This window comes from Triturus cristatus, chromosome 6, assembly GCF_964204655.1.
Source record: "Triturus cristatus chromosome 6, aTriCri1.1, whole genome shotgun sequence".
NCBI classification, from domain to species: Eukaryota; Metazoa; Chordata; class Amphibia; order Caudata; family Salamandridae; genus Triturus; species Triturus cristatus.
In genome coordinates this window covers 1,913,462,648-1,913,474,711 of record NC_140589.1, presented here as the reverse complement: position 1 = coordinate 1,913,474,711, position 12,064 = coordinate 1,913,462,648, and the positions used below count along the sequence as shown (strand labels likewise).

General features: G+C 47.4%; 1 protein-coding gene across 2 annotated transcripts in view; it reads left to right on the top strand.

The window, feature by feature from the left end:
* LOC146822438 (uncharacterized) overlaps positions 1–2,406 on the top strand; it is a 29,111-nt gene extending 26,705 nt beyond the window's left edge. The window contains exon 2 of one of the 2 annotated variants that reach the window (XR_014963304.1): positions 2,319–2,406. Coding sequence is in view for 1 of the 2 variants with exons in the window: in XM_085613544.1 (XP_085469670.1) it covers positions 2,319–2,345 (27 nt within the window). In the remaining variant the exon portion in view is untranslated. The remainder of the gene's footprint in view (positions 1–2,318) is intronic. The other variant, XM_085613544.1, reaches the window with a different exon arrangement.
* Positions 2,407–12,064: the final 9,658 nt, after the last annotated feature.

Below are 12,064 nucleotides of genomic sequence, written 5' to 3'. Positions count from 1 at the left end.
TTGTTGGCGCGCTTTTTCTTTAAGGGTCAGCACCGCGTCCCGCAAGGCGAACAGCCGCCGAGCCGTATCAGGAGCCTTAGAGGAAGAGAAAACACCATTACGCAATGCTTTAGCATCCGATGCCACATCGTCAGGCTCAAAGACACTAGAATGTTTCTGGAAAGCAGCAATCACTTCGTCAGCGAAATGGCCCAAAAAATACAATTTCTCTCTATCCTGCCACAGCCCCCAAGAATGGAACAAGTCATCCAGGGACACCTTGCCCTTGAGCGCACGGAAAGAAACGTGCCGAAGCTCAGCCATTCGCTCAGCCGGTAACATAGACCGCGTATCTACCTTACCCGGAGCCGGGTCAGAATCTTGCGGCCTCGGGGCAGACGCGCCAACATAAGGGGGCGGAGAGCGATCTAGTAAATAAAAATCATCATCAAGATTATTAAGGACAGGATAAAGTGGCTGCCGAACAGCATATTGACCCGAGACTTGCAGCCTACGCTCTTTCTCGTGTCTCTCCGTCTGTTCTCTGTCCTCCCGACGCCTCGCTTCCTGTGCTCGCACATGATCATTCTTCCGTTGTTCTTTATCAAACAGCGCTTTCTCACGCTTCTCTCGCTCACGCACTTCCTTCACCCACAACCGCACACACTCAAACATATCCTGACGAGCACGCCGTTTACACATACACTGTTCCACATACTCAATCTTACGTATATCAAACGATCCATACAAAGGCCATCGTAACTCAGGATCTTTTTTAGTATATTTCCTCCATACTGTGCTGTACATTATGGAAGAAAGACCATGCTTTACATACATATCCCTATTAGGAGTCCCCTCTGGGGGAGCCGGAGCAGATTCCTCGAGGTTCAACCGGTTTCCCAAGCAGCAACACCACTTACGGAGTGCGCTAAAAGCAGGCATGCTCAGAAATAATGCAAAATATGCAATATTATAAAGAAAATGGCACTTAATCGTTGCGCCTTTCAAAGTGACACAGCTCCGGAGAAATCTCTCCACATTACCTGCCTATATGTGTTGCAACGCATATATTTTCACAATAACCAATACAAAATATGACCAGTCATCACAAATCAAAACTCAAATAGCCAGACCAGGCTTCAAAAACTCGGAGCAAGTACCGTACAACGGTTCTTACCAATCAAGAGTCCAGATTCCAACTGCCAAGCTCCAAAATCGCCCAAACGGCTTTCACGGCAAGACCGACAGAAGAGGTCTCAGTCGAGGACCGGCGCCACCCAGACGGTCAGCTCGGAAGGGAAGGAAGAAAAACCTCGGGATGCCAGGGCTAAAACGCCGCTGGCAGTGATCACATCCCTGGCCAGATTCCTCACCTTCGTCGCGACCAGTCCTTCGAGCATCCGAGTCGCCGATGAGCCCCACGTGACGGGCGCCAATTGATGAATACAGGCCCCAGCTAGGCCCGCAGGACACAAGGGTTCGCTCTCCTGTAATGGAATCTATAAGGAAGTTGGCACGGAAACTGCAAAGTACAAAGACAAGATTTATTAACCCTTAAGGGTGGTCCTACAATCCATACAACACTCTTCAGTATTGCATAGAGTAGCGCAAAGAACTTACGTACATGGTCCCCTTTTATACACAATAGAGGGGCTCATAAGTGGGTGGATACAACATGAGGCCGAAGAACATTACCATTTATGGTCATTTTCGATACTGAATCAATATGTGGGAGGAGCTAACACACTCCTTGAGCCCGCGAAAACATGGTCAAGCAAGGCTAACTGATAACAGATGTGGTCAAGTCTGGGCATGCGCCAGATGGACAAAGGAGCTATTTATAGACTGTTACTAGGCAGATTACAAGAGCAACTAACACAGAGGTTGGACTCCTCTCGTGGTGAACACGTGGAGGCATGACGATACAAAATGGAGTCCGAACTTCAGTCAACATAACGGAAGAAGCATACTCTAAAGTAAGAGAATTCATGTCTTTAGTAAATGCTTAATCACATCGTTGTTTCAATTTACAACATATCGGATTCAGATGGCTGAGTTTACACGCGCGTCGAGATAGTTGCTTGTTTTTTGACACCTAGGTTGATGTGTCATCACTTTGGCATTTACTCGACCGGTATGCTCGCATTCTGATCCGGTCAATCTGTGTATTCCATTTTTTGTTATCCAGTTGAATGAAAGCATATTCCATGCTGCTTGGAGTCATCCGGCACACCTGTATTTGTGTATTGTTTTTATGGTTAAGCATGTTTTTACTTGCTGAGAGGAACAAACAATCCTTTGTTTCCTTTGGTATTAGTTTGTTCCTTTTTGTCTTCTAGAGCGTTGCCTCACGCCCTGAGTTGTAACCAGGAGTGTAGGACTCATCCCCGATTTGTTACGGGTAAGAAGACACTGCAGTTTACTCGCATGACAAATGTTTACTTATGACACATTTGTAGTATGTCATAGAACTCAGATGTCACTATCCAGCACACATCATTCATTTTTTTGCAATACGTTTGTATTTACAGGTGATTAATAGACATTTCCATGGTGCCGCACATCTTCGGATAAGTCGGTACATTGGTATGGTTGTTTCGTTACTTTTTTCACCTATCACACATTCACACATTGGAGTAGTGTCACCATATGGTCCTGACGAAAGCCACTGTCATTAGGTAGACATAGGTTGGCTGAAACATGTTGACCCATGAGGACGTGTTCCTATAACATTTGTGGACACGCTTTTCCTCCAAGATTCCTGCTGTTTTTAGTTTGACGCCACTGGATACTGAATAAAATATTTTTCCAATGGTAATCAATTTTAAATCACTTTTCTAGTTCACACACTGCATTTAGATTCACCACACGTATGGCAGTCTTTTTCACCCGGAGATATCTATCCTCCCTATAACATTAATTAAAACATCCCTGAGCTCCTCCTTGTTACAGTAATCTAAGGAGTTGTAGCTCTTTAACCACACCAGGTGTGGTTATGGGAGGTCCCAGATGATGAAGCATGCCACTTCGGTGGGTGATGGGACTTGGCCCTCTTCAAGAGGACTCCTTTTTGTCTGAACGTGCTGTTTAGTTGCTTTCGTCTCTTTGACAGATTGGTGTAGACCCGTGGACTCTATTTGTTGTTCTGGTTACTGCAGATATGTCACACGTGAGCCTCCGCAGTGCCAAGGCTATGTGCCACTTCAGAATCAGACTGACAACACCAGTTTCCGGCAATGCCCATGTGGTCAAAAGTGACCCTTCTCTGTTTAGGGTCTGAGCGGTGAATTCTGGGGTCCCAACGAAGCAGCGCCCTCACAGTACAGGCAATGGCACATGGGTAGTGTCAGGTTTTTACTCTCGTCTCCTCCCCTACCTACGTAAAAAAAGGAAAGGGGGACAAAGCCACAAGCCTAGCCCCCAATGTTCAAAGGAGTGCAACTCTGATGAGAAGCTATCCTTCCCGGGGGTTCAACTGTCTTGTCCCCCTAGTTGGGGGGGTGTTAATGGAGAGTGGCAGTAGGTAGATGCAGCGTGTATTGCACGTAGTCGTATGGTTGAGACAACAGGGGGCAGCAGAAAGTTCACTTGCAGCCAGTGCTGCAGCATGGTCGCCAGGGCCGTAAGGGCCTTATAGCACTGGGCGTACCTCTGCAGGTAGTGGCAGTCTGCCGCAATCTCATCCCTGCCACACTCGATGGAGCTGGGCAGTTGCGCAGTCTGATTAGTGTCTGTGTGCGGCAGAGCACTCGCACCAATTTTATAGGTGTTGGGCTCTGTCCACACAGCGGTCTCTCTGGGGCCTGGTGCGTCGGCAGGGAGTGGGTCTTGGCTTCATTCAAATTCTTGCCGGTGTTGGACAGCCCGCCACTCCCACACAGGACCCGGTTGCATCTGGCTGCATCTCCCGGTAGGCCACAGCTGTCTCCCACATCGCAGTCTCGAGAGGGCAGTTCTTGTGCCCCTAGGGAGGGGCTGCCCGTTCCTGCAGCTAGATGTAAGGACGAAGGAGGGAGGATGCAAGTAACCGACGAGGTTGGGTGACCTCTGCCTCAGGCTCACCAGAGGCCCCTGTCACCACGGGGCCTCTGAGGCCGTGTCGGCTGCGCAGGCCTTCCTTTCCCCTCTCCTTCAAATGCGGGCATTAGTCCTTTGGCCGGGCACCATTTCCACGGTCCTCTAGTCCCTGGCTTCCCAGATAGTTGTGCATGCTGATATGTAAGGGTTCCGGCAGCAGCAAACAGCAAGTAGGGAAAAGCTGAGCTGGAGCCTCAGAAGTGTGCGGCCATCTTGGTACCGGTCGTGGCCACGACTCCAAGTCGTCAAAATTCTTAATTCAGAAAGGGGTCATTGTGTAGATCACTCAAAGCTTTCCCAAAGAAACTAATTGTTGAGTTAAAAATATATTGAAAATACGTTTTAAAAAAATATAAACAATTAGTGACAATGTTTTCATCTGTTATTTTTTTTAGCGCTATGGCCAATTTACAAAAGCAAAATAATATCAAATCTATCAGAGCCCACTTTTTGCAGGGATATATAGGGGTTGTAGGTTTTCCAAAAACACAAGATACCCAGAGCCATCAACACAGCTGCAGCTTATAATGAATTTTCACTGTGTACCAACAATGCAGCAATTCATATGGCAACATCTAATCAATGGAAAATGGGTTTGAAGGAAACATTGTTTTAAGATCGAGCCTAGCGGCAGCGTGCACGTCCTGCTCACGCTGCAAGACTGCTGTAGTAGAGTATGAGAGAGAAGCTGCGCCCTCACTCCTCCCATATTTTTCATTGGCTTGTGCCATTGTCTTTCGTAAATGCTGCCTTCGTATTCGTTAATAGGCTTGTTAGTCTGTCCTTAGTACGGCCTTGTCTTCATTTGTATCCTCCCATGGCGACTGGCCCTTTTACTTCGATTGTTACACTGGACCTGTTATTTAGTCTGTAAGCGCTATTTACTTTATTGAATTTCTCTTACTGCAGGCCAAACGTGCTGCTTCAGATGAAACTGCTTGTGTTTTTTTAAGCAGTACGGCCGCCCCCTTAACACAGGCGCCTGCTTCCAATCACTTTAACCTAGCATTATCATGTGTCTGTTTCAACCCCCCCCAAGTAAAATGGATTTAGAAATGATTAGCGAATTAAGTCATGTGAATTCCAGGTAGCACATAATCATGTACTAATGGGCTGAAGCTGACAACAGCACATCTGTGTTATATGTCATCAGTACTAAAGCCACCTGACCGGTTGATTTCAAAAGCCTGTTTTATTAACAGTACCACCACCACCTATACCACCACCATCAATACCACCACCTCCACCAATACCACCACCACCGCCAATACCACCACCACCACCACCACAACCAATACCACCACCATCAATACCACCACCTCCACCAATACCACCACTACCAATACCACTACCACCACCAATACCACCACCAATACCACCACCAATACCACCACCACCAATACCACCACAACCAATACCACCACCATCAATACCACCACCTCCACCAATACCACCACTACCAATACCACTACCACCACCAATACCACCACCAATGCCAATACCACCACCAATGCCAATACCACCACCACCAATACCACCAACACCAATACCACCTCCAACATCCCACCACCAATACCAATACCACTACCACCAATACCAATACCGCCACCACCTATACCACCACCAACACCAGTACCACCACCACCATTACCAACACCACCAGTAATACCACCAGCAATACCACCTCCACCACCAATACCAATACTGGGGTGAATGTACGACATTGTTCTGCATTCTGTCCATCAATTGTTGTTTTTGCATTTGTCACCCCATTTGGGACGGGTATGCCCAGACGTGGGTGCCATGCTCTCCATTCCACTGGAGTCAAGCTATCCTGGCTGATGAGGGCTGAACGCACGAAACCGGTCCTAGGATGCTGTTTCCAGTCCAGAGAGGACCTGGCTTGGCCGTTCGGGCTGGACTGTTCCCATGGGGCATAGGGTCAAGACTGATTTGCATGTGGCCAGGTCTAAACTGGGGTGGCATGGTGAGCAAAAGAATTATGGATTTAACGCAGATCTCTTGACTGGGGGTGAATGTTTTGATTTGTTCTGCATTCCATCCATCAATTGTGTGTCTTTTGCTTTGTACCCAGAAGGCCTTGCAAACCTCAAACATTGGCTGCAAACACCCATTTTCCTCAGATTTCTGTGAGAGAAATTATCAGGAGCTGTGGAGACCCATAAACTTCCTACCAATTAGTGTTGCCACACATCTTCCGATAAAAACAGTACCCCACTTGCTTGGATGGAGCTGGCACCCTCAACTAAAAATGCCCCAAAATGCAATCTGAAGAACCCTGTAAAATCCACCTTTATTGTGGTGTGTGTAGCTGCGGAATTTGGGCCCTAGCTCCGATGCCACCCAGGGAAACCTATCAAGCGCAGACATTCATGAAACGTACACACCCTGTGGTGTTCTGGTTGATGTGACGTGTGGATCCCACCGTTTTATTTTTACCCGGAGGCCTTACAAACCTCAAACTGGGCTGAACTGCTTGGAGCTCAAGCTGTAGTAAATTCTACCACTCACCCTCCTTCCCCCCCCAAAAATGATATTTTATATTTCTTCATTTCCAAATTGGAGATCTACATCAAAAAAATGCCCCAATGACTATCATATTTAGTGCAGAGTCGAAGAGTAAAGTGTGTTTCAAAGTGCAGGCCATGTGCATCTGAATAATCATGTGGCCATGGATTAAAAATAAAACACAAGTTCATACAATAATAATAATGAGTGCCATCTGCACAGATGAATTTGCTCCCAAACTAAATGGATGCCTTTTGATTTTTTGCAGCGAGACGTAGCGTATGACATGTCAGCATGTAAGGCTCCCCGCATGCAAGCACCAAACACAGGATGCAGTGCACTTACCTAGAGGAGTTTATCGGAAGCATTACCAAGTGGCAGACTTTATTAAACTAAAATTTCCAGAAGTCGTTCAGAAATTCTGTCCTGTGCTGGCGTCTTAGGACAAGACACGATATCTGTGAGCGGCTGGGTGCTAGAGAGAAGAAAGAGAGGGAGCGGGAGAACGAGAGAGAGAAAAAGAGAGCGAGAAAGAGAGAACATGGTGTTTGTCATACATGAAGAGAGTGTTTGAAAATCTGGCTTTATCGCAGTAGGAAGGTAAATACCCATGTCACCTTAGTGTGCAGGAATTACATGTAACCCCTCTTTGCATCAGGAACTCATTCACGCTGACTCCATAAGGATATTTGAAGAAAACCTGGGAGAAGTGTGGAACAATAGACAGATAATGAAAGAGAGTTAGAGAGTACTAATGGTAGAGGTGAGCAACATAAACTAGGCCCTAGGCCTTTTATTTAAAAAAACATTTTAAATGGGTCTGGGAGACCCAGGGGTAATAACATGATTGGTGTTTGGCATTTTATTTTTCTAGAGTACCTAACCAGATATCAGTTTGGAAGCGCAAATTTGATGTTTAAACACATTTGAATTATCCTGGGAACGCAATTTTTGCCCCACAGTAAAGGTAATGAAGGAGCCTGGGAGGGGACCAATGAGCTGGAGATAATGGATCCCATAATCATGAGCTGCAGATCAACTATTTTTTGATTGTAGATTTCAACACGGCTTGGAATCTGCGAATAATTACAGATTCTGTGAATAACAACAAACTGGTATCAAAATATAGTATTCCTGGATTATTAGCAGGGCCTATATATAGTATAACTGAGGTTAATCCTAAATTAACTGGGGTGTAACAATACAAATTAGAGTGATAAGGGTAGTAAACTTAAGACAATACAGACACCCTAATTGATGGTCTAAATCCACCTAATTCAATAGATTTACGATTTGGGCCTCAACCTTTTAGAACATTAGAATGAATTAATTTGATAAAAGGGTGCACACATTGGAATGAATGTGCAAATAACTGAACTCCTTATATGTAATTGTGACATTTTTAATTAGTAGTAATTTTGTTTTATATTTTCACCAGTAGAATACTGTCATACAATTAAAGTCCGGAGGAAGGTGGTCCTATCGAGTTTCATCCACTGAAACGACGCGTCGATAACTCTATGGTTTTGGTTATTTTATCTGTACATACGGATTAACATTTGCCAGATATTTTTGTGCTTTTTTAAGGAGATATAGGTGATTGAATGTGGTTTTTAATTTGTGTACATTGATGAGTATATTTTGCCTGTTGATGTACTAAGAGATAATTGTGTGATTAAATATTACAATTTTGTCCGGCTGGAATTTTACAAAAGCACTGTTTTTAAAACATTTTTATACTACTATAATAATAATAAAATGTATATTATTACATATGATTGGGTTCAGTCATTCAGGTTGAATGGGTGAATTGTGAATAAGGGGGTGTTTGATGTATAAGAGAACAGTGTCGCATGGGGGACACTACCTTGAGTTCTTGTTAAAAATACTTTGCTACATCTTCTCTCCTATTTGGACTAAAATCATTAACTCCTCCCTATCTAGCAGCTCCATGCCGCCCCCCCTCAAACTCAGCCAAGTCACCCCCTCATCAAAAAAACAGACGGGGACCAGAACGACCTTAATAACTACAGACCTATAGCTAACCTCCCTCTCCTCGCCAAAGTCATTAAAAAATGTGGACTTACACAACTCAACAGCCACATAGACAAATACAATCTGCACAACAGCTTCCAATCAGGAGTCAGGAAAGGCTGCAGTACCGAGACTGCGATACTGAACATCATAGACAACCTACACAGATACCCAAACGATGACCAGGCCTGCCTTCTAGTCCTCCTGGACCTATCGGCTGCCTTTGACACTCTCAGCCATGACACCCTCAAACATCCTCGCACAGCGTGCAGGCATCAATGGAACGATCCTTAAACGGTTCACATCTTTTCTTGAGGCAGCGCTTACAGATAATCAAACTTAACAACTCGACTTCAAAGAAACACCAGTCCCACAAGGAGTGCCCCAAGGGTCAATCCAGCCCTATGCAACCTCTATACAGAACAATGATCCTGCAACAAGCCAAAATTGCTTATCATCTCTATGCAGACGACACCCAACTCTACCTAAGTATCTCATCAATTAAAGACATCCAGCACGTAAATAGCACCCGTTCCACAGTTCAGACCTGGCTGAAAACCAACCATCTTGAACTCAACCACAACAAAACCGAACTCCTTTCCATCCAACCCAAAGAAAACTCCTTTCCCATAGATCTCTGGCCCGACAATTTTACTGCATTTAACTGCAAACTATCAACCTCCAATTCTGTGAAATCCCTGGGGATGACACTTGACCGTCATCTCAGCATCAAGGAGCATACAAACGGCTCAGCCAAAAGGTACCTCTTGGATGCTAAAATACCTATAAAAAGTCAAGCCCTTCATTCTCTCAGAAGACTTAAAGACTGTGGTGCAATCCTTGGTCCTCCCCAAGTTAGACTACGGCAATGAAACAATCACGGGCACCCCAAAAACAGACCTTGCACCCCTGAAAGTCACACTTCACGCATAGGCCAGACTTCTGTCTGGGGAGAGTCGCTTCGACCACATCACTCCCACTCTAAGGAATAGTAACTGGCTACGAACTAAGGCAGAAACACAACAAAGTTGACCGGCGACTCTGGAGGCACCTTAGGTTGTCGAGGCGATTTCCCGGGGCAGATCTGTAGCCCCCGCCCCAGTTGGTCAAGACCCGGCACTGCGTGGACCCTGACTTCTTGCGGGTTCGACGTCAAGGACACGAATAATCCGTGTTCCTCCCACAACTTTGTTGTGTTTCTGGGATTACAGTACACTCTCCCCCCTTGTTTCTGAATCCCATCCCTTTCATTTTAATCATCACCTTGGTCCTGACGAAGCGCTAGGATCCATTAGGGACCGGCAACAGCGCGAAACATGTTGACCATCACTTGTACTCCCTCTCTCTCACTTTAAACCCTCACTCTTACGGGCCGAGAGCAGTGGGACGTATTTACAGCTTTTTTCCCCCACTCAGAATGTTTATATAACATTATCCCCCGTTATTTTTAGCAGACCTCCTGGGCCCACCAATAAATAGTTAGGGCACCATTAGGTCTTTTTAGCCTCACCACCACCCCCCTCCCCACACACCCACACGCACAACTACGGCGACTCCACCAAAAGATCTCCGATAGAGAGCCCTTTTAGGGCCCGTGAGGGACTGCAGCGCCACCCCCACGAGGAGCACAGCCCGATGATGATGCTTTGCACCCGCAAGGGTGTGTGAGGGCACTTCTAGAACCATCCAGGAGTCTCTAGTCTCCATCACACTACCATTTTCGAACCTAGTCTGAGACCCTTTGTCATCCTCCCCTTTTCCCCTTCCTCTTGCATAGTAGACCATACTGGCATGTATATTTCTTTAGGAACTGTTACCTTACTTTGCATGTGGTTTAACTTCAGGAGCACCGGTACAGGACCTTCTCCCTTTCCTACTCATCCGCTCCTTGTCCCCCCATTCTCTCTGAAGTGTGTATACGTAGGAGGTCATCACCTCCTCCGGCAGCTGGAGCAGTGTGTCTCGACCCTCACTCAGGAACCGCCCCCACAGGCCGGCGCCCCAGTCCTTTCGGGGCACCCGATGAGAGGTCATGGCCACCTCGTAAGCCTTGAACCATTGTTGGATGTCGTCATTCTTATAGTACTCCTTGACGACCTCTTTCGGGATATGTACCTTGGCCTCGGCAGGCGGTAGGGTGTCTCTAGGACTGGGGGTGTCGGTCCCCCCGTTCTTGGCCTTGATTTCGAGCTCTTTGAGACTTCGCTCGTGCTCAAGGGTCATTTTTTTTACCTCCAACTCTCGGTGCCGTCTCTTCTCTTCTATCTCCTCTTGTAGCCGTAGCTGCTCTAGGGCCAGTTTTTTTTCCGCCAGCTGGAGCTCGCCGTCCAGCCGCAGTCGTACGAGCTCGAGTTCGTGGTTCCGGACCTTTTCCCGCTCTCGTATTTCTTCTTCGGAGAGGCCGGTTTCTAGGCTCTTCCTTCCTCCGGTTGCCGGAGTCAGTGCGGTTGCTGTGGCCTCAGTCAGGGGCAAGGGACCTTCTTCCTGGGAGTGGCCTGCCTCGGCCTCCAGCCAGGTCCTCAGGGCTTTCTGCATCTCCTCTTTGGTACCTAGGCCGGTGGTTGCAATGCCCTTGTCCTTGCAGAACTGTTTCAATTCCTTGTGTGTATATTCCTCCAACCGTTCGGGCTGGAACTCCATGGCCGCGTTATTTTCCTGGTTGCTCATGATTTCTGTTTGACTGGATGGGTAGCTAGTGGGTACTGGCTGGTACGTATTGCGTTCGGCTCGGATCCCGTCGCTGGCCACCAAATGTTGGACGGCAAACCCCGAGGAGTCGGCGAGACCACCCAGGGGGGGCCCTCACACTGCACGAAGTAGCCGAGCACTGCAGAGAAGCCTCCTGAGAGATCCTTCTCCTATCACGTACTAGCACAGTAACACCACCACACAGGACTCAAGGAGGTTGTCTCAAGACGAGTAATTCTTTATCAGCACTTAAAGGTTACGGGATCAATATTTACACGAAAGGGATCGAGGGATCCACAAAAGTCTCAGTGTCTCTTTAGAAGGGAAGGGGTAGCGGGACAGTCTTTGGCAGGAGCTTGGTACGAGGGTACCTGGGGCCCAGTTCTTATCCTCAAGCTGGAGGACCTCCGGATCTCGGAGGGGTCGAGCCGCGACGGCGTCAGCAGGGCTCTGGCGTTCAGTTCGTGGAGAGCCGCGATCAGATCAGCAGGGTTCTCAAGATGGTTTCTGCTCAGCTCGAGCCGCGACGTCGTCAGCAGGGCTCCGAGGGAAGTTTCAGCGAGGGTGGGCCGCGACAGCGTCAGCAGGACCCCGATGTTCCGGGTGGCTTCAAGGTTTTCAGCAAGAAGGAGCCGCGACGCAGTCTGCAGGGCTCGTGGTAGTTCAAGCAAGAGTTCTTCTCCGTAGGGTCGGCCGCGATTCGATCAGCAGGGCTCTCGACTCCGGGATACAACTGCCGATCTGTGGCGGGGTCGCC